The sequence below is a fragment of the Rhamphochromis longiceps genome, linkage group LG5 (genome assembly GCF_057381845.1).
Source record: "Rhamphochromis longiceps isolate RC_006_pf linkage group LG5, R_longiceps_female_GT1.1, whole genome shotgun sequence".
NCBI classification, from domain to species: Eukaryota; Metazoa; Chordata; class Actinopteri; order Cichliformes; family Cichlidae; genus Rhamphochromis; species Rhamphochromis longiceps.
Genome location: NC_140561.1, coordinates 19,046,305 through 19,067,077, shown reverse-complemented (window position 1 = coordinate 19,067,077; position 20,773 = coordinate 19,046,305). Strand labels below are relative to the sequence as shown.

The 20,773-nt window shown below is 42.5% G+C and overlaps 2 protein-coding genes across 4 annotated transcripts; one reads left to right on the top strand and one right to left on the bottom strand.

Annotated features, from left to right (window-relative positions):
- The first annotated feature begins 2,004 nt into the window (after positions 1-2,004).
- On the top strand, positions 2,005-7,820 carry mmp19 (matrix metallopeptidase 19). The gene is made up of 9 exons (XM_085406345.1): positions 2,005-4,258; positions 4,439-4,524; positions 4,682-4,812; positions 5,296-5,508; positions 5,596-5,841; positions 6,010-6,135; positions 6,314-6,478; positions 6,573-6,700; positions 6,797-7,820. The coding sequence occupies exons 1-9, from the start codon at positions 4,151-4,153 to the stop codon at positions 7,025-7,027; spliced, it is 1,434 nt and encodes a 477-aa protein (XP_085262471.1). The 5' UTR covers positions 2,005-4,150; the 3' UTR covers positions 7,028-7,820.
- LOC146669777 (transmembrane protein 198-like) lies at positions 7,806-20,773 on the bottom strand. Of its 3 annotated transcripts, XM_085406347.1 has the most exons (6): positions 20,164-20,772; positions 16,784-16,866; positions 10,260-10,505; positions 9,499-10,074; positions 9,030-9,178; positions 7,806-8,912 (listed from the first exon to the last, which is right to left on the bottom strand). In XM_085406347.1, the coding sequence occupies exons 3-6, from the start codon at positions 10,405-10,407 to the stop codon at positions 8,763-8,765; spliced, it is 1,023 nt and encodes a 340-aa protein (XP_085262473.1). In that variant the 5' UTR covers positions 10,408-10,505; positions 16,784-16,866; positions 20,164-20,772; the 3' UTR covers positions 7,806-8,762. The 3 variants fall into 3 exon arrangements, with proteins under 3 accessions (XP_085262473.1, XP_085262474.1, XP_085262472.1); XM_085406348.1 differs by lacking the exon at positions 16,784-16,866 and having other exon boundaries at positions 9,101-9,178; positions 20,164-20,773; XM_085406346.1 differs by lacking the exon at positions 16,784-16,866 and having other exon boundaries at positions 20,164-20,771.

Sequence of the window (20,773 nt, the reverse complement as noted above, 5' to 3'; positions counted from 1 at the left end):
GTGTGTGTGTGTGTCTTATGATTTCAAAAGCAGCCCGATCCCAAAAAAAGAACACTTTGTACATACTAGTCTTACTCTTCCCTCCTTTTGTTCCTTTTTCCCTTTTAATTACATAACTAACTTTCACAACAATGACAAATGCAAATGGCAGGAAGCACAAAGCTGACGCCTGAGGTTTACTGCAAGGTCAGCAAACACGCAGAACTGTCACATTGATGGTAAATGGTAAGATTTTGCCAGTATGATGCGAGATTAACATAACTGAAGTCTGCAATACAGTTGTTTTCTTTGTAAAGTTTTATAAAAAGACAAATATTAAGAAAAGATGTTTCACCTCTCATTGAAGATGCTTCTTCATTTCTAAAAACAAATAGTGGAGAAAGAACAACGTATTTAAACCCTAGTGGGGTTTTGGAAGTAATCCTGAGGGTCCTCATATGAGCCAAGTTGTGGAAAAAAGGCGTGGGTCATTACCATCACCAGGGGTTAAGGGTGAAACCCCCTGTGAGACCTTGCCCCACTCTGCCATGTGAGGTCACCTAAGGAATAGTGTGAGTGTTCATTGAAGATCCTGGGAAGAGATCTCAAGACTGCATTTTAGGTGGCTAAAGCTGGTGTAAGTCACCGCCTCTGTTCAATGATGGTTGTTCACATTGGACATTGATAACCTCTTTCACTCCTGTTTCACACCATCTGTCTTCTCGGTCATTGATATGATGAGAAAGAGGTTTTTTTTTTAAGAACTAAAAGAACTGAAGAAGTCCTGTTAACTTTTCAGGCTCTCGCGCCTACCATGAACCTGGACAGCTGAGACATAAGTCATTCTTCTTAGCTTAGTACTACTATGTAAATCAGTGCTAGAACTGAATAATTATGAGCAAAGACACATCACGTTATAAAAGTTATTACTATAACCTAATAAAAAAATGTGGATTCAGACTCCTCTGCTGGTGTAACAGACTGCCTGTGTGGTACCTGTGAGGCTATACGATGCCAACCATGCACTCACATCTTGAGACCAGCTGTTTTACTGCCTTTAATGCTCCTGTACATTTATGCCACTTCAGTACACAGCGCTCTATTCCAATCATATCGCAGACATTTTCAAGAATACACATCAAAATACAATCTCAGCCTTCCATCATCTGCAATTTTTTCATTAGATGCCAAAGCAGGGTTGAACGAAATCAGGAAATCTTCAAAATGAGCTAAGCTCGTCAAAAGGTATGACTTGCTGGACTGGCCATCTGGCATACCGGTTTTGTGCCAAAAAAGTGATTGTCTGCCAAAAACTGATGTTTCTGTGTATTTTTTATGTGTAATATCTTTACGTATGTTCGTAAATAGACTTCGGTGAACAGGGGATACAAAGGGGTTACATAAAGAATAAAAAAAATTTCTTTTTTTTAAGTATCTTTACAACTTGTACTTACATTATAACCAATCCGGTCCTTTATCCTCACTTAAAATATTTTTACAGAACTATTGTAATATTTGCTGCCATTTCTGCTGTCCTGTTGGGCAACTTACTCTTACAAAATCCATTTTTAATGTTAATGAGATTTTTTTTACTGCATAAATAAAGGTTATATAAAAGTCACTGCCAAAAACTGATTGCGGCTTCTATCTTGTTACACGAATGTTGTTTGTGGCTCAAGATGACTTTATGTCATCCATGAGGGATGCATTTGACATATGTTTAACATATTATAGCCCAACAAGTTACTTATAGGGACGATCTGATTTCCTCGTGTCAGCATTGTTCCCACATCATCATAATTAATGTTGTTCCAGGTTCAACATTGCAAGTGACCAATCACCTTCTTGTGACGTCATTCCTTTGCGACTTCGAAATACCCGCCTTCGAGTATTTCGAAATAGAAGTGAAAAAGCGAAAAACCGGTCACTTGCAATGTTGAACCTGGAACAACATTAATTATGATGATGTGGGAACAATGCTGACACGAGGAAATCAGATCGTCCTACTTATAGCACTTTAAATATGAGCAATCGCTTTTTGGCAAATACCGGAAATCAGTTTTTGGCAGACAATCACTTTTTGGCACAACACCGGCTTCCCGACTTTTGGGAGAGAAATGTTGTCCCATTCACACAGCTGATTTGAATTTTAGCTGCTCGACAGTTCTGAGTCTTCTTGGTCATGGTTTTCATTTCATGGTGCTCCAGATGTTTGCAGTTGATGAAAGGTTTGCACTGCATGCAGGCCAGCACCCAGACTCTACTATTATGAAGCCATACTGTTTTAATAGTAATGCAGTATGTTGTTTAGCATTAGCTTCCTGAAAAAGACATCATATGAATAAATGAGCACATGTTGCTCTAAATCCTGTACATGGCTTTCAGCATTGACGGTGTCTTTCCAGATTTCCAGATGTAATCTGTCAATTCCAAAGGAACTAATGGACCCTTTTACCATCAGAGATGTAGGCTTTTGATGGAGGTCAAGAACCTTGTTATCAGCTAGACAGTCCCTCTTTTTTGAGATGTGTGTCTGCTATCAAATTAAAAATGAGCTCATGTTTTCTTGAAATCATAAATGTCTTATTTTAACCGTTTGATTTGTTTTCTAAGTTCTATTGTAGGTAAAATATGGATTTCTGAGATTTCCAAATCATTGCAATATGTTTTTATTTACATTTTATACACAATCTCAAGTTCTGTAGTTTGAAGTGGAGTTGTACAAAAAAACCTGAAAAAGATACACATGCAGCAGAAGAAATCGAAACCAAAGGCAAAACTAAACATGAGGACTTGATCATGAGGACTGGTTTTTATATCGCACCTTTCTGCCTTACTTGAACACTCAGAGCATTTTATTGTAAATGTCATGGTGCTGAGTCTGTGGACTCAGTGGTTTTGATTATTATCTTATGTTTCAGGTTAATTCTTGTTAGGATTTTCTTGTTCTGACGTTTGATATTTGTTTTGTATTTTTGAGCTCCTTTTGTTCTGTGTCTCTGTGCCTTTGCTGCTCCCACGTCTCTGTGTTCCCTCCCTGTTGCCATGTCTGATGTCTTGTGTTAAGCTCGTGTTTGTTCATACCTGTTGTATTTGCTGTTTTACTTTGATGGTCCCTGTCCTGTGTGTAGTGTGTCTGGTTTTGCTTCCCCTTGTCTTGTCAGTTCTGATTTCTCCCGGCTTTGTTTCCTTCCTGTCTCCCATTCCCTGATTGCTCCTGTGTGTATACAAGCCCTGTGTTTTCTTCTGCTTGTTACTGGTCCGTCTGTTTCCTCCGTGTTTCTTCCTGTGTCGTGTCATCCCGTGTTCCACCCTGTATGTTTTCCTGTCAGTTACGGATTCAGATTTGTTTGTTAGATTGTCCCAGTTTAGGTTTGTTCTTAGTTCCCGTCTGTCCCATCTCTGCTCTGTCTGTATTATCACCTCATGTAAATAAAGCTCACTCATTGCATCGTCAGTGCCCCCGATTGGGTCCCTTTCCCTTCAACCCCACACGACTGCCGCCGCAGCTGTGACAGTATATTTTTTCTTATTTGTGAAATTAAAGACAATAAGGAGAATCGCAAAACAACATTTTTAAAAAATGGGGAAAAAAATAAAATAAAATGCAGGTCCACTAAGAATACTGTTCCACAAATGGAAATACTAAAGCTTTTATCTGTTTGTGTATTAAAGATATCTGTTCCAGGTAATACAGGTGTGGGGGTGACAGGAATGTGAAAACAGAGGGCAGGGCAAATCCTGTGGTTTAGGCCCATACCTGAACTCCAGTCATGTGTTAAGGAATGAACAACTCTGCTGTAATCCTGGATAGTGATATATCAGTGTTGCTATGTTCAGGAAGAAGGCCCTCTCTCCACCAGCTCATAAAAAGACCAAACTAAACCCACACTACTGTAACATTTACTACATCTTATGTGTAGAGCATGCAGGCGGGGGGGCTTTCGGTCTTCCCTGACAGCTGTACAATTTAACAGCAGACATGTTGATAGTAGGTCAACTGGCTGCTCTTGTAATCCTCATTCTTCAGAGGTGGATCATCACAGCTGCGGGGCTGACTCATGCGCCGGACGAGTTAAAAACCGCTGGAGCGCCAAGAGAACAAAGAGTCTGCTGTGGGACTCCGCTGAGCACGTCTCCGGAGCACCGGCTGTGAAATCTAAATCTGAGGATGATTATGGAGCACAAAGGACTGCTGCTGGTGCTGCTGCTGCCGGTGTTCAGCCTCAAAGGAGTATTTTGCGCAGTGGTACCATGGACGGAGTTCAGTGAAGCAACGGTAAGATGGCAGGTCGTTTTGTGACTTGTTTGAAAACTTCTCTAAAAGCAGACCTTTTTACTTTATCTAATCAGAGAGTCCTTATGATGTGTTTATAGATGTCTCTTTATTTTCCTGCCAAATTAGTTGATTTATCGTGGTCGCACATGACAGCTTTGTTGTTTTCTCACACATGCACAGGCTTATTTGAGGCAGTACGGCTACCTGAATGAGCCCATCGATACATTGGACCCTCGTTACCTAGAGGAGGTCATTGAAGGCCTCAGGTAAAGTAGATTATTGCTATTTCTACAGAGAACACACTTCCAGTAACATCTGCTGTTAGATCAGGATCTGTTAGAGCGATACTCCCTACACAGGATGTGGGGTGGAGTGTTTTTTTTCCATTACTTTACAGATATTTGATTTCCTTGTATTCATCAGTGTCTTCCAGAGAGTGAATGATCTGCCACCTACTGGAGAGTTAGATGAAGCCACACTGGAAGTGATGAACCAGCCCCGCTGTGGTTTGGAGGATCCTTTCAACAAGAAATTTCACAAGTACAGAGTGATGGGTGAGAAGCAAATTGTGTACATCGGTGGTTTTAACATTTACTTGCAACTGTTATACAAAATACCCAGCCAGTGTCACAATTTCCTGATTATTTTGGTTTGTTTAGTTTTTTTAGTTTCATAAAACCACGAGCAGCAAGACATCAGTGTTTCTAGTATCCTGAGGCTTTACAGTTAAGAATATATGTATATTACACAAGACAAGCTGTCATGACCGGGTATAGTATGATTTAGTACTCGTTTGTTAACTTGTTACAGCTGCAGATTAGCATTAAAAAGCTGGATCTTTAAAGGCAACAGCTATGACGTTAGTTTAAACACACTCCTGAAACAGGCTTTTCCATGCAGTTTCAAATTCATCCACTCTACTTGAGGAGCTGACAAAATGCATTTTCAACCACCCAACTCTCCACGCATAAAGTACATAAAGTCTTGATTTCGGTTTCATTATGATGACTTAGAAACAAAATGTTCTTCTCTTTTAGGCCGCTGGAGGAAAAGGAGCTTAACCTATCGCATCTACAACTACACTCCTGACATGATCAAGTCAGACGTCAGGAACGCCGTCCGTTCTGCCTTCAAGTACTGGAGCGATGTGGCAGCTTTGACCTTCAGAGAGGTCGATTATGGCAGAGCCGACATAAAGATCTCCTTCCATAAGAAAGATGGATTCTGCTCTGTCCCATTTGATGGCCGTGGTAAGTCTTGTTTATAAATGCATGTGTCACTAGGTCGTCTGTGACTGGGTTGCTGGGACTGTGACTGTTTATTTGCTCTGGGTGCAGGTCATGTACTGGCCCATGCTGAGTCACCAGAATCGGGTATTGTCCACTTTGATGAGGATGAGTTCTGGACTGAGGGAACATATTATGGCACTAATCTGCGTATTGTAGCTGCTCATGAAATTGGCCATGCTCTCGGCCTGGGTCACTCTCAGTTCAGAAGCGCTCTGATGGCACCGATCTACTCTGGTTACCGTGTCAACTTCAGGCTGCACTCAGATGACGTGAATGGCATCCAGGCACTATACGGTGAGTGTGTCGAGGGGGTCCTGCAACATGATTGGTGCTGTTACTGGACCTGGGCTGTCGATGTTGCACATATACAACATTTGTCAGTTTAAGGGTGATGATTCTGGGCTCTGATTGCATATAAGAAAACATGCAATCGTCCTAAAATGTTTAACTTATCTGTTTAAGGCAAACGCATCATAAGCACTTTAGCCAGTCCCACAACTCCAGACAGTCTGGTTCCCACAGTGAGCAGCCAGGGGACTGAGAACATCCCTGATCCCTGCACAGCAACACTGGATGCGATTATATTAGGTAAGTTATCGATCAGTGTTTGCTAGACCAGCTAACTTTACATTAGGCCATCGAAATTAGTTTAAAGAATGAAACTTCAATATACCAAGATTACAAAGTCACCATGAGTTAAAAGGGTTAATAGATCTTGTTATTCAGATCGTTTCTCATGAATGGCTGTTATTATTTGTTCAATCAGGTCCCTGGGAGAAAACCTTTGCTTTTAGTGGTGATTATGTGTGGACTATCTCTGACCTGGGACACAACCCACCTATAAGAATTGACAGACTGTGGAGAGGCCTCCCAGGAAACCTAAATGCTGCTGTGTACTCTCAGCGAACCAACAAGACATATTTCTTAAAAGGTAATGTTAGTCCAGTCAAGCTACACTTCAGTTACCCACCGCTCTCTGGGTCGGAATAGTCAGCGTAAAAGGTTTGTGCTCTTTCTGGTCACAGGCAATAAAGTGTGGAGGTATACCAGTTTTGTTCTGGACTACGGCTACCCCAAAGGGCTGAAAAGGATTCCCCCTAATATCGATGCAGCCCTGTATCTGAAGAAGAACAAAAAGCTTGTCTTCATTAAGGTAGCTATGAAGAGAAGCACTTAAACATGCATCTACATCCACACCTTCTATTCCTCATTGCCTCATTTGTTTTTTTATTTCCGTCACCCTGTGTAGGGATCAGAGCACTGGCAGTGGGATGAGCTGAAATACAACGACCTAACTTTCTACCCCAAGCCGCTCAGCATGCTCTTCACTGGAGTGCCACCCGCTCCTCATGCAGCCTTCACCTGGACCAATGGCAAAATATACATATTCAAGGGAGACGACTACTGGCGAGTGAATGAGCAGCTGAAAGCAGAGAGAGGCTATCCACTGAGCAAGAAGAAACGCTGGATGCGATGCTAGTGCTCCACCATCAGGGGGCAGCAGGTACCAAAAGGTGTGAAGCACAGGGCATTTACAAGCCACCCTAACCTCAAGAGCAGCAATTCATCGTAAGTAATCACTGACCACATTAATGGAAAAGCTAGTGTGGGAACCTGTACCCTCGAGAGCAGGTTTGTGTTTGTGTGTCTCTGAATGCGGGATTGTGCAAACTTTTGTATTATATGATCCTTGAGAAAAATCAAAGCTGTTTTGTTTTTTGTTTTTTCCATTTAACATGTGTGTTGGATTAGCTGTCACTATACACTCAGTAAGACGTAATACGATGACGGGAACGTGCACTTTTTGGTCAGTTGTGTTTATGGACTTCATTGCGTTCAATGAGTAACACTGGTCTGCGAGAAAAGCACGAGACACTCACTCGTTCCCTTGTTTAAAGTGAAAATGTATCATTTTCTACGAATAAACAAGACATAACATCAACAATAAAACTGCGTCTCGGATTGCTCACAGCATCTTCACAACAGTTGCTCACACAGCCACATTGAAAGGACAGAAAAAAATATTTACTGTGATGAAAGGGCGGTCTGTCTCACATTGTGTCTGCAAAGAAAAAAAATCAGAAAACTGTGCGAGCGCCATGGCAACTCCAACCAATTGCAGAGTAGGAAATCCTCCCCATGACCTCTTTATTGCCTATGAGAAATCTGGTGAGTAATGCCGGCAGTGTTGCTAAGAGCCCGGAGAGACAAACAGTCTCAATAACTCCCCCCCGACTCAAGAGACGACTAAAAACTGCTTATTATTAAACACATTTATTAATCTTTGACACTTCTATCAACAGGTATTTACAGATTCGGGCAACACGTGTGTAGTCACTGCAAAAAAAGATCCCAACAACATCTGGATAATTATTTAAAAATCTACAGATCAACAACAAACATGCTTTGTTTTTGTTTAGTTTTTTCTTCTTTTTTTACTTAGCGCTACTAAGGTACTTGAACTTTATATAAATTAAATTATAAAAAGTGGACTCTAAATCACCGCCCATTTTATTCTGATGGGAGCTACATTGCAAAAACAGAAAGATCACAGAATTTGTTAGAGTTCTGCTAGAAGATCCCGCTAAAGGTCCCAGCAAAAGGTTTTTTCCTCTCTCACATCATTTAGTTTTCACTTCACTTTGTCTTACTCCACACAGCCAGGTCCTATACTTCACTTTTTCATCATACTCCATCTGAAGAAATACACAAAATAAAATTTACTGTGATGACAAGACCTCCCCCCCCCCAAAAAAAAAAAAATCCTACGACCGGACGGGAAAAGGGTAAAACAGGTAATAACACGACACTTGATTGCGATGACTAACTTCTGAAGTACAGTACATGTAATGTCAAGCATTGCTTTGTGATGTTCACTATCAGAACAGAAACACATCTGTCTTCGAGGCTCATTGGGCTGTTATGTGCTCAGTGAAGAGTGGAAATGGTCGACCTTTATTTTTGTTCGTGTCTGGGGTTTTTCTTGTGTTTCTCTGTGAAACACAGAAGTTGCAGTGGTTTTAGCCTCATCCTCTTACATTCTCCAGCAGCGCTGTGTTTTGCTGAACACCTGCGACCCACTGAGGAGAAAATCAGTTCAAGGGCGACAAACACCCCATGGATAGAAGAGCAGTTATTAACTTCTACTCTACATTAGGAAGACACAGTTGGAGAACCAGAGTGCATTAAGTAGTCCCTTCTTATGTTTGTGCTGCTCAGACCCTGACGACTGGCGTTGTGGCTGTGAGGGGCACCGTGGAGCCAGTGTCGTAGTCCAAGTCGATCGTGGTGTGGTTGGCGGTTCCCACGCTGCTAAGGGAAGTGCCGGTGCCCATCTGTCTGTCCCGCAGACTTTGCAGGTAGCTCTGAGGAGAAGAAGAAGAAGAAAAACAGAGAGATTAGCGAAGCGAACAAAGAGCTAGAAAAAAGTCCAGCGTCTAACGTCTAATCGCTACCGCACGCGGCATGTTTGTCACACTGACCGGTGCCAGTAGATCCCCAGCGTAACGTTTCACTGGGGTGGGTTTACGGCGGTAAGTGCCTTCCTGCCCACCTGCCTGCTGTCGCTTCTTGGCGTCTTTCTCTCGGATCCGCATCAGCTGGACTCTCTTCTGTCTCCGACTGATGACAACTATGAGGTGAAGGGAAAGTTCGAGAGCAACTTTTATCAATTGTGAATCGTGCTTGAAAAATGTGGGTCTATATTTATGAAAGTAATATGAGAAAAAAAATGTTAATTTTGTGAAAGTAAAAGTTTGCTATTTTCACTTCATGCGGGAAACCTAAGCTTGAAAAATTCCAGCAGTTCAGATTTAAATGATTTCACACAAAAAGGTCAGAAGATGTGATGTGATCGCCAAACTTTGCTTTCATACGGAGAGAATACTTTGATGCTAAGTTTAAGCCTTGGCTTGATTTGATTCATCGGAGGAATGAAAGCGCCACGCTTACCCTCTGTGTGTGAGAAGCTGTTGTCCGTCAGTTTCCACTGGACCAGCACTCCTATGAGGCTGAGAGCAGGCCAGATGCCCAGAATGACCCAGCTGTACCAGCAGAGCGCCTGTCCGGGTGTGAGGCGCAGGCATTCATACACGTACATTCCCAAAACCAGCATCTCCACAAAGTAATCGGCACACACTGTCATGATGGCCGCCCCAAACACAGCGGTGGACAGCATGGTGAACATCTTCTGCCACTGCAGTGTCAGCACGGCAAACAGCATGCCCGATCCCAGAAGAGCGCCCAGCGGCACCCACAGTGTGGTAGGTGTGTAGAACTGCTGAGTGACCAGCAGGGCGGCGAGAGCCAGGAGGAAGCCGAGCAGCAGGCCCGTCATGAAGAGGCCGACGCTTCGCACGAGCATAGTGACGAGGCCGCACAGGAGGCCTATACCGAGGCCGATGCCTGCGCTGGCCTCGACGCTCAGCTGCGTGTCCAGCACGTGCTCCTTGTGGCACAGCAAGAAAATGATGACCGAGCCAAACATCAGGCCAGACAGGAACATGACAGCTTTGAAACACCGGTAACCTGGCGGAGGAGGGCACACAGGAGAGACGTGTAGTGAGGAAATTAGAGAATGAAGAACTGGAAGGAAACTAAAAATGAAGTTAGGCCAATATATGACCAGAAGATAAAAACAGCAGACTGCACGTGCGCCTGCAGTCTCATGTTGCCCCAAGTTTCAAATTCTGTAAGCCAGCAGAGATCCTCACCAAAGAAGCAGTAGATGATTCCAAACAGGCAACACATGGAGCAGATGACAGTAGGGATGACATCATACTTCCTCTCTATCTCCAAACTACAGGCATCTGCCATGGCTGACCCTGCCCCCTCAGAGCTCAGTCCAGTGGGATCCGTCATCGTGTTGAACTTTGAGGCTCTGGGACAGGCTGAAAGTCAGGATAAGGAAGGCGGGGACCGCTGTGGGCGTTATCTGAAGTCCATCAGAGCAGGTGTGACTGCAAGAGAAGAGAAAAGTGCTCAATAAAACCCTAAATGTTGCAGTCAAACATCTCATTCACTCGCTCCGCTCATATGCAAGCTCAGATCTTCCTGAAAAGGAATTTTTATATGTCAACAAACTCTGGTTTCATGGTAAAGGAATTATGTTTCTTCACCACGTTTTACCGTCTCATGAAAACCACTCTTCTACACCCAATTTTTTTAACACTAACAGATTGTGTTTTTAATTTTCTCTCCCCTGAGTAATTCACCCTTTCCTTAAAATAAATAAATAAATCACCAATCGTTTCGTGGAAAACAAAGGCACAGATTTATCTATGGGCTAAATTGGCCCGAAGTCCACTTTTGTAACTGCAGGCGACTGTTAATATTTCCCCACCACCTTCTCTTCTACTCTGTTATAATCTCTTTTCAGAGGAAGGGCACCAACAAGCACTCTTAAAAGATTATATATGCTATTTAAGCTGGCAGGCCTGCAGATCGCCACAGAGGGCTGCAGTGGGGCTAAAGACTTATGGGTGGACTGCTCTTTCTGAGGCTGCTGGCAGGACTCCTGTATGAGCTCACCGCAGCTGAGATCCGATTACAACTAACTCACGTTTCTACTTGAGACACTCAGGAACATTCGGTGCTGCCTTTTCTCCTTAATAACCAGCTCCTCTCTTTCTGTCCATCTTTACCTCACCGTGTTTCACATCGAAGTTCCCCCACCTTGCAGCTGTTTTCTCTTTAACTCTACACACTTCTTCTATCTGTTCCTCAGACAGAAGAATGACTAATTTGGATGTCCTGCCTAAGAATGACTTTACATGGAAAAAATGAACTGGCCACTGGAAATTTCTCTTTTCTTTTGCAGTCTCTCACAGTTCTTCTGCCTTTTTCCCTCTCTGCCCCTCTTCTTTCTGTCACTGAAACTGCAAAGTCCCAATTGTGGGTCACAGAAGAAAAAATACATGATCAGTGCAAGTCTGCTGGGCTTCCCCTGCATTTTAAAACTGATTAATGACTTAAAGATATGCATATCTTACTTTTCTCATAATAAAAAACCTCATTCTCAGACTATAATGACTCCTATTTGTCAGTTTCTTCATTGGAACAGTAAACCAAAAGGAATAAGCTGTTGTGCAAATAGAAAGATTGCAAAAAAAATGTTTGTTTGTTTTTAAAAAGTAATGAAACCAAGCTGTGCTCTCTGTTGACTACAGCAGGACAAATAATAAAAAGGAGAAAAAAAACTTTTCTAACAAGAATGACTGCTGCGGGCCAGATCTCTGTTTACAATCATGACTATAATCTTCACATCAGCCCTTGCCAGCTTACAATGAAGGCCCATACTCAGCTCTGGGACGCAGCTATGCACAGAGGTCCGGGCAGCATTGGTGGATCAGTGCAAATATGACAGCTGGTGGGCAGAAAGGGTGGTAGTGTCTTTCTTCGACATTTTTGCATTCTTTGTATGATTAAGGGTTAATGCTACCTCCTAAAATTCAGAGTAAGCACTAAATTTCGAGCAGATGTTTGCGTCAGTGTGTTGTGAAAGAGGTTTAGAAGGGGAAAAAATCCCTTACTGTTAGAGGCTTTTGTTTACCTCCGGCTGGGGAAGTACTACGGTCTCCCTCCTCGTGTTACCAAAGGTGCAGTCATGTGAGAGAAGGGGAAGGTTTTGTATATGCGTGACTCTCTTTAGGTGTCAAATGAATTTGAATGAAGAAAGTTGGCTGATGCACTTTATTTATGAATAGAGCTGACTTTTAGTGTACACTCAACTCAATGTTAAACCCAGCTGGTTTGTGTCAAAGACTCTTTGCATTAGCTGGTGTTATTATGACACCTGGTCAGTGTTGATATGAAACAGCTGCTTCAATTTTGTCTTCTTTTTTTTTTAACAGTTTTTACAAGTTTGATGGCTTCTTCATATTCCAGGCATCGTTACTCCTTTAAATTAGTAGAAGACTAAAGTCCTGGGTAGGTAACTGGCTCTAAACAACTACAGCAACACCAACCTGAATAATGTTTACCACGAAGATTTGCGGGCCGTTATTAAATATTATTACTTTTATAGTAATTCCTGTTATTCCACATTAACAATATTCCACATTTACACTCACAGGCCCGACTCTGAATGAACACTTTGTCGTCTTCTAATTAGGTTTAGTTAAACAGCAGGAGGACGGCGGCGGCGCTAACACGAAATAACAACCCAGGCCTCTTCCTTTCTCTCACATATCTGGTTACTGTTGGATCTCATATCTTAACTGCTAAGATAATGACTTAATTCACTCTTAAACTAGAGATCAGCTCATATTTCAGCAGGATTTTAACAGTAATCTGCCTCAGCTTCACACACATATACACCCATGTTTTACTCCCATGCCTCTGCCTCATGCTCCCTTTTCGTCACAATGGTGTCTTATGTGTAGCAGCCTTGGGAGTCATTGCCGCTGTGGGAGAATAGAGCCATTATGGGGCAAAACAAAGACTCTGAGGCCCATGCTGTGACCTCTAGTGGCACTCGGAGGAAACCATGCGAATGAAAAACGAGACCGCATAAAGATGACTGAGCGCAGCAGCAAGGACGCTGCTACATCCCAAGTCGTTTGCTTTAAGAGGGGAGCCAAGTATTTGCCTTCAGACGGCTGGTAAGTGATGAAGGGTGGTCCTAAACTGGAAGACAGAGCTATCAGTCTTAACGCTTGAACTCCCTGGAGCCCCCCCACCAAAAAAAAAAACCTTACAATGCAGAATTTTCAACAAGCTGCCTGGCAACAGATTCATTAGAAGTCAACTAGACTTTGAGTCTGCAGCCACACAGGCAGCTCTCCGAGGCTGCACTTTGGCCTGGCAGCGCTTTGAGTCAGAAGGTAGCATCACTGGTTTTCCCCCATGCAGCAAAGTACTGCAAAAAGGTTAATGAATTCAATTCTGACGACTCAGTGGAAATTAAAGTGAAATTCGTTAGTTTTACAGCAGCTATTTGGGAAATTTTCAAAATATGACACCTAGATAAGCTAATAATAGACACCAACACATACACAGGACCACCAGCCAGGGGGAGCTTGGGTGTAGTTGGACAAAAATGGGCCTTTCTAAAAACCTTTCATAAGAAAAGCCTCTTTTTAAATTTTCCTTATTTTATTTATATAAAGACATAAAGAGGTCAAATAAAATTTTACCTTGTCTTCCTATAATGCAAAAAAAACAAACAAATCACCCGTAACCTTAAATCTACATTTAAGGTGAAGTATAACACCTACCCTTCCTCATGGAGGGTCTAACAACAGAGAAACGCATCAGGATTTTAGGGCATTCGTGCCCGTAGCCTGAGCAGAATAAGAATGAGTGAGGACGAGCTATTTACTATCCCCCCGCATGACAGGAAGAGCAAGCGGTGAATGGAAATTATTGCTGTGCTTACACGGTGGAAAACAAGGGCTTTAAGCAACAGGTTAAAAAGCTTGACGTCAGAGGTAGACAACAATTTTCAGTGTAATCATGCGACCGTGGTGTGCAGCGCTACAAGGTTAAGTTACTTTAGTAAGTGTTAAGTACATATTTTATAAGTTTACTTTACTAGATTTTCTGGGGGGGAAAACTACCCAAAGCTACTTCTGTGCTTACATTTGATATTCGCTGTATCACTGGATATAATGCTGCTGCTGCAGCTGCTGCTGGCACCTTGTTTACATACTTTGAATTAGGCCATGCGTCATCAATGAAAGTAACTCATTAGAAAACAAGGCCGGAAAATGCCCTTCATATAAGTATTCTTATAAATGCTTACCATGTGTCTCAAACTGCCACTCAAAAATAGGCCCATGCATCTGTTGCTTCTTAGATAAAACATCCCAAAAACTGCCAGAAGCTCCGCTGTGACAAACCATCAGCTAATCCAAAGTGTTGCAGTGTGAGTACAATGAGGAATTAGCAACATGAATCAGATTTCTGTAGCTTCCCTTCATTAGTTCACACAGTAAAGTCCACAATAGCTTTTAACCCTTTAAAGCACCTCAGAGTGCAGGTTTGTGGTTCCTTCAGTTTTAAAAAGTCTTACTGAGGCAGACAGTGTAGCTCCTTTTATGAACAGGCCTGAAAGTTTCTGTACTGATCACACTTACAGTTATTGCTCAATCAATTTAGTTTTTACTGGAGAATCTCATATCATGAATGCCCTGAGCTTTGCTTCTCTCTGGCTCCATAAATTTCTGCGCCTCTGCTGCATGTCGTCCCTCCCATAATTTTATCTTTTTCCTCTTTGTCTTCTCTCTCTGTTGTAGTCTCTATTGTATTTTCTCTAGTCTCTTCTGTTTTGTCTCCATTGAGCTGGATCGGCCGCTCCCAAGTCTGCTTTTGCTGCAGATTTCTTCCAGCTGAAAACAGAAAATAGTTCCATTTCTCTTTGGGATATTGCACCATTGGAAGGTTTATACTTTACAACATAAAGTGCCCTGAAATTACTGTGAAATGCAGCTTGTACAGTTTAATAACTCTTTTGCACTTCATTTCCCTCCCTTCTTTGTGTCCTGTCTACCTCTGCACTGTTAAAACACAATGAACAAGTAATAATTCAGATCCCTTCTACAAAGCTCACTGAGCTCACACTCAGTATCAGCTGCAGCGCTATTGGAATAACGTGTTGTCCTTGGGTATCCTCCCCTTGAACACACCCAGCGGGGTGCTGTCCTGAACAGCACAGATTTGAGTGCTCAGCTGCTGGAACAGACAAGGCTGACTAAAAGTTCCCCACATAGCTAATGCGGGTGTGTTTAATCAAGGGGGTGGGCGTGCGCGAGCACAGCCAAAGATTCTGGGAGCGTTTCTCCGACTTGACGGCCGGGGCCAGCTGAGAACTGAAAAACCTGCAGAGCTATGGCCTGGCCGTCTGACAGCTTCACTTGGAAGACCCTACCAAGAATGCGAGATGCACTGGGGTCTCAACAGTTGTTGGTATAAATTATGTCTCCTCAAGGTGAAGACCCCAACCAGCTGGAAGACTGAGTCAAGAAAATAAAAATGTGAATAAAGCGAACTAATGTCACAGCTGGGGTCTTTAAATATGATAATACATATTGTGCTAAGCACAAAACTTATCAAAATAACATCTGCTTTAACTCTAAAGCAGACAGAGCAAGACTTCAAATGACCCACTGCTGAGCTTCCTGCCTCGCCGTAGCAGGAAACTGAGGACCACATGAGGAAGTGGAACATCAGGTTTCAGCAGGAACTGACCCCCTGTGTTTGTGACATGGACCAAAAAGGCTATCAAAGAGCTGGATTATCAACACACAAAGCTGAGGAAAAACAACTACCTGGAAGTCAAAAAACTAGCAGTGTCTTTAGAAACCATTTCACCTGAGAAATTTGACCATTAGGAAGTTGCAGGATAGGCAACCTTATGATGCAGCGTTAATAAGCTGGTAATCTGTCTGGCTCATGGGCTAAGCTACACATAACACTTTCAATTATGTCATAATGCCCCAGCTTACGTGATTGTGGCTACTTTCAGAAGGGTTTTTTGCATAGCAGCTACTGCCATGTTTGTATGCTAAGAACTTACATAACGAACAAAGCACCACATGACAGTCAGTTTTCACTTTGACCAGACTTTGAGTCCCTGCGGGCTTTGCATTTCTTCTTCATATGCATCCGTGTATGAAAACAGATTAGTAGCTGTCACAAACTCTTGGCTGTGGTCCTTTTATTTATTCATTCTGATTACTAAGTGCCAAAAAACTAAACACACAATACACACAGAGATTTATAAACTGAGCTATAAAACTAGGGGCAAGCTATTTGGTTCAAAACCTTTAAAAAGCAGCATTTTTCAAAGCTGTTGAGGCGTAGGTAACTCAGGTCTCTCTGTGTTTTTTCACTCCATTGTACATGAATTAACAACAACTTGTTTTTAACAACTTTCCACATATCAATCCAAACTTTCAAGAGCCGTTTTAGGGCCGCATGTGAACTACGACATCAACACAAACCTAATTTTTCACTGCACAAATCTGACCTGCAACTCCCCCCCTCACTTTAAAGTTCTTCATGTGTTCTCTGCCTCGTGGTCCTGATCTATACTAAAGAGATACCTACACACGCAGGGATCCGTACATCTGTCTATAAAGAAATGTCACAAAACTCAGTGCAATCGATGCCTTTAACCAAACAGTTCAGAGGGGATAATAAACTGCCTTGTGACCACAGTCTCTTAAATGCTGAGTTCAAGTTAAACAATTTCTTCTATTTGCCTCCCAAAACTGACCCAGGTCAAAAAACCAACCTCATTTTCCACAGTGGGAGGTCCCTGAATTAGGTCATCACCCTGAGGTATGGAAATGCACATTGGCAGTATTTTCGTGTACTCTGCAAGACAATAAGAGAGCCACTAGTTGAATTTCTAATTCAGTCAAGTTTATATTTTCACTGCAAAATCATTTCCCCTGTAGTCCTGGGTCCCAATTACATCCACTTATGGCTCCCTTTTTTTTATATGAGCAGCAATCTAACTTTTTTCCTGCTCTTTAATCTCTCCATTTCATGCTTGCCTGATTTTCACCTCAATAAAAGAGATCCTTAGAGAGCTATTCATAAAGAGGCATAAAAAAATCTGATATACAATGAGCAGCCTTTTGAAGAGAGTCACATGTCAGTGGTGCATGAGTGTATACTGTACCTCAGAGAAAAAGGTCATTAACACAGTGAAAATATACTAACGTGTAATGTACATTCATCAACTGTGCTGTGGTAAGTTACCACTGTGAGTGCACCGTATGTGCTGTAAGGAGGGGCGGGTTCACAAACGCTCTATTAACGTCTGTGGTGGGGGAGCAGCGTTTAGCAGGCTGTGTGGTGGAGTCTGATGTCCATATGTTAGCGCCAGCGTGGCAGTGTATGAGATAATATAAGCGGCTGATGAACAATGACATCCAGGCCGGAGTCTAAATATAACCTCCAATCATGAAACTTTGAAAAAAGGCCACTCACTGAAATGTAAAGAAAGCCCAGTACAGAGGAAGGGACGTCAGAGCGTAACACAGCAGTGGTTCGGACCTCTAGTGCTGTGTCTATATACAGTACGTCTGCAGCACTTCCATTGCAGCTCTGTCATTTAGAGCAGGCCTTTAACCCTCTCTGTATAATTCCAGCCTGCAATAATTGTACCCCCTACAGCGCCGTCACAAGCCGAAAATATCACACGTCCTTCATTTCCCCCCCAACCCAGCACCACCCTCATGTCACAGCTATAGCACAGAGTACTTTAAATAGTTTTTGGATGTTAGAGAATTCAGTTCAATTCAATTCAAACTATACAGCTCCGAGTTACAATAATGGCTGCCTCAAGGCACTTTATATTAAAAGATAGAGACCCTACGATACGATAATACAGGGAAAACCCCAACCATCCAATGAGCACCTATGAGCAAGCACTTGAAGACTGTGGGAAAGAAAATCTCCTTTTTAACAGGAAGAAGAACCCCCTTCAAAATTATGGTCTTTACTTCTTTAAAAGCTACATGTAACACTCAGTTTAGCTTCGTATCAGTACAAAGGACAACGGTTAGAGTGAAAGAAAATTGATGAAAACGTGATGAAATGCAGTTTTTTTTTCTGCACTGTAGCAAAGACACAATATATACCGAGCCCTGGGTTGCCCCTCATTCATCGGAGTGTAAGTGTGTGTGTGTGTGTGAATGTTAGATAAGGCGCCTAGCCATAGAATAAAAAGCTTGGTGAATGTGTATGTGAATGGGTGAATGAGGCTTGTAGCTTCAAGTGCTCATTCTTTGCCCTCGTAAATGTAAAGCAATAATTTTGAATAAAATCTAACTGAAATATATAAAATCGAGGGTTTATTTTCTCATATAATTAATCATTTAGGAAAACATGACTGACATAAACTAAATGTATACCAATCAGGTACATTTTATTTGACCTGATTCCATTGCATTTGATGTTTTACGTTGTCGTTATGTAACACAGTTGCATGGGAAAATGTACATGTTGTCAAATGATTTAAATCAGCATTTTGGCCATAAATATTTGTGTGCGTGTAAAGGTCCATTTAGCCCACATCTATTTAAATTGCACTCTGCATTTTTGCCTTACTTTAGTACTGAAGTTTTCAGAAATACACCTTTGCTGTAGTTTCCTAGCAGCTGAGGGAGTCACGGGTACAGAGTACTGGGGTCAAGCATGTGGCCTGACACACTAACACATATGTCTTGAAAATTTCAGAGGTGAACTTTTCTAAATAATCATCATCCAACAGCATTTTGGATGTACAAGTGTATTTGTGTTTCTTGTTGCTTAAATGTTACTTGGCAATGTGCTGTAAGACATTGCATTTGGACATTTAACTTAGATATTCCATCTTTAGCAAAAACATGTCTCATATAGGTTTGAAACTGCAGATAAATAAAGACGGGCAGCAAGTCAATGCTTTAGTCAGAAGAATAAAAACCAGCCTGTGGTCACTTTGAGAGAAAAAATGTAACAACACAGACTGTAATCTACGTCCTACCGAGATGTCAAGTTAAAGATTTAAATGTGCATACACTCACTCCAAAGAGTGTTTGACATTTTTCTGAAATGTCACCTTGTGTTTCAGTGATTTTAGATGAGCAAGCATATTTTACTAACATCAAAAAGACAAAAACCGAGACCCATGCATCCACGCTGACATCTGCAGACTGACTTTCATCAGCCCCTGCGCTTCGCGCTTCCTTCTACTCCTTCCCCAAAGCAGGGAAGGGCTTCCTCTCAGCCTGTTCAAAGGAGTTTTTAAAACCATCTGGTGCAGGCTGAGGGAGAAGGTCGTGTAGATGGCGGGGGGTGCACGGAGGGGCTGTAACTGCAGACTGTGGTCCCCCAGTAAAGACGGGACCTGAAGGTTGTCATCATACTGCCCAGAAAAACCAAGAGGCACTCCTACCCTGGATCACACAGCAGAACCACAGGGCAGGGCTCTTTGCACGCCATCCACAGACATAAAAAGATGTAACTATATAGTTATTCTTGAATGCACGCTGGGTGGATACAAAAGAAGGTAGGGTGTTGTTACAAACCACCTGTGGCTCTCACATAAAACCCGGATTAAAAGCACAAATCAGCAGCGGTTGATAACTTCAACTAAGATCTTGACTTTTATTTCTCCCCCCACACACAACTTCAGCATAACTAACATTGAGTTGTTAGCCTCCACTGATTAAAGCACATTACTGTGGGACTTTGGTGTAAGTGTCCGGTTCAGTGCGCACACAAAAAGCCTGCATTATCCCGGATCATTACGTCTTTGCGCCCAAAGGCTCCGGGATAAGTTGCATTACGTGCCTCAAGTTTAAAAAACTTTAAAAGAGGAGCAGCTGTAGAGCTTGGCATCGATCAGTCAGGATCTGGATTCAACTATAATCAGCCATCAACAGCTCTATCAGTGGAATATATGCGGCTATTGTCTCCATACGGCTGTTAACTGAATTCAGATATCCACTGACACACTTAACACCGCAGATGACATCCAGAGTAGGCTGGCATTGTGGACGACACACACACACACACACACACACACACACACACACACACACACACACACACACACACACACACACACACACACACACAAATATGTTTTAAGTTAGCCTAAAGTTAAAGTTACAAACTTACCGACGCGCCCGTGAGCTGCTGAAGCCTCAAACTTTTCTGTGACACTCGGCCCTGTCAGGCAGGAAAGGCAGCTAACCATTCAAAAACACAAAAGCAGCGGCGGTAGGATTCAAGGGAAAACCGGTTTTCTCTCCTCAGGCTCTTCCTTTTTTCTTCCCCTAACTCACAAGCTCCACTAACCCGACAGCAGCGGCTGCATGGTCTTGCTCCCCGTCCCTGCCTTTCCTTATGCAAATCTCTTTAAAAAAAAGAAAGAAAGAAAGAAAGAAAGAAAAAGAAAAAGAAAGAAAAAGAAAGGCTCCGACTGCAGATGTGCGGACCTTCAGCTCGCTTCCATTCTCCGGGTAGAGCCTCGGTCACTCCGACCCAACTTTCAAACTAAAATGTTCAGTTTCCGTCTCAGTCCACCTCTCTGGAAAATCTTACCAGTCCTCCCTCTCTTTCACACACACAAACACACACACACCTCCCCTCTCCTTTTCTTCACACTGAAATAAACGACACTTAAAAAAACACAAAAGAGGGAAAAAAGTTCTCCCTCTATCCCCCACCCTGAGCTAATCCCCTCTCTATCTGCATCCAGCCTCGGCAGTTTGGCCGTTGAAAAGCG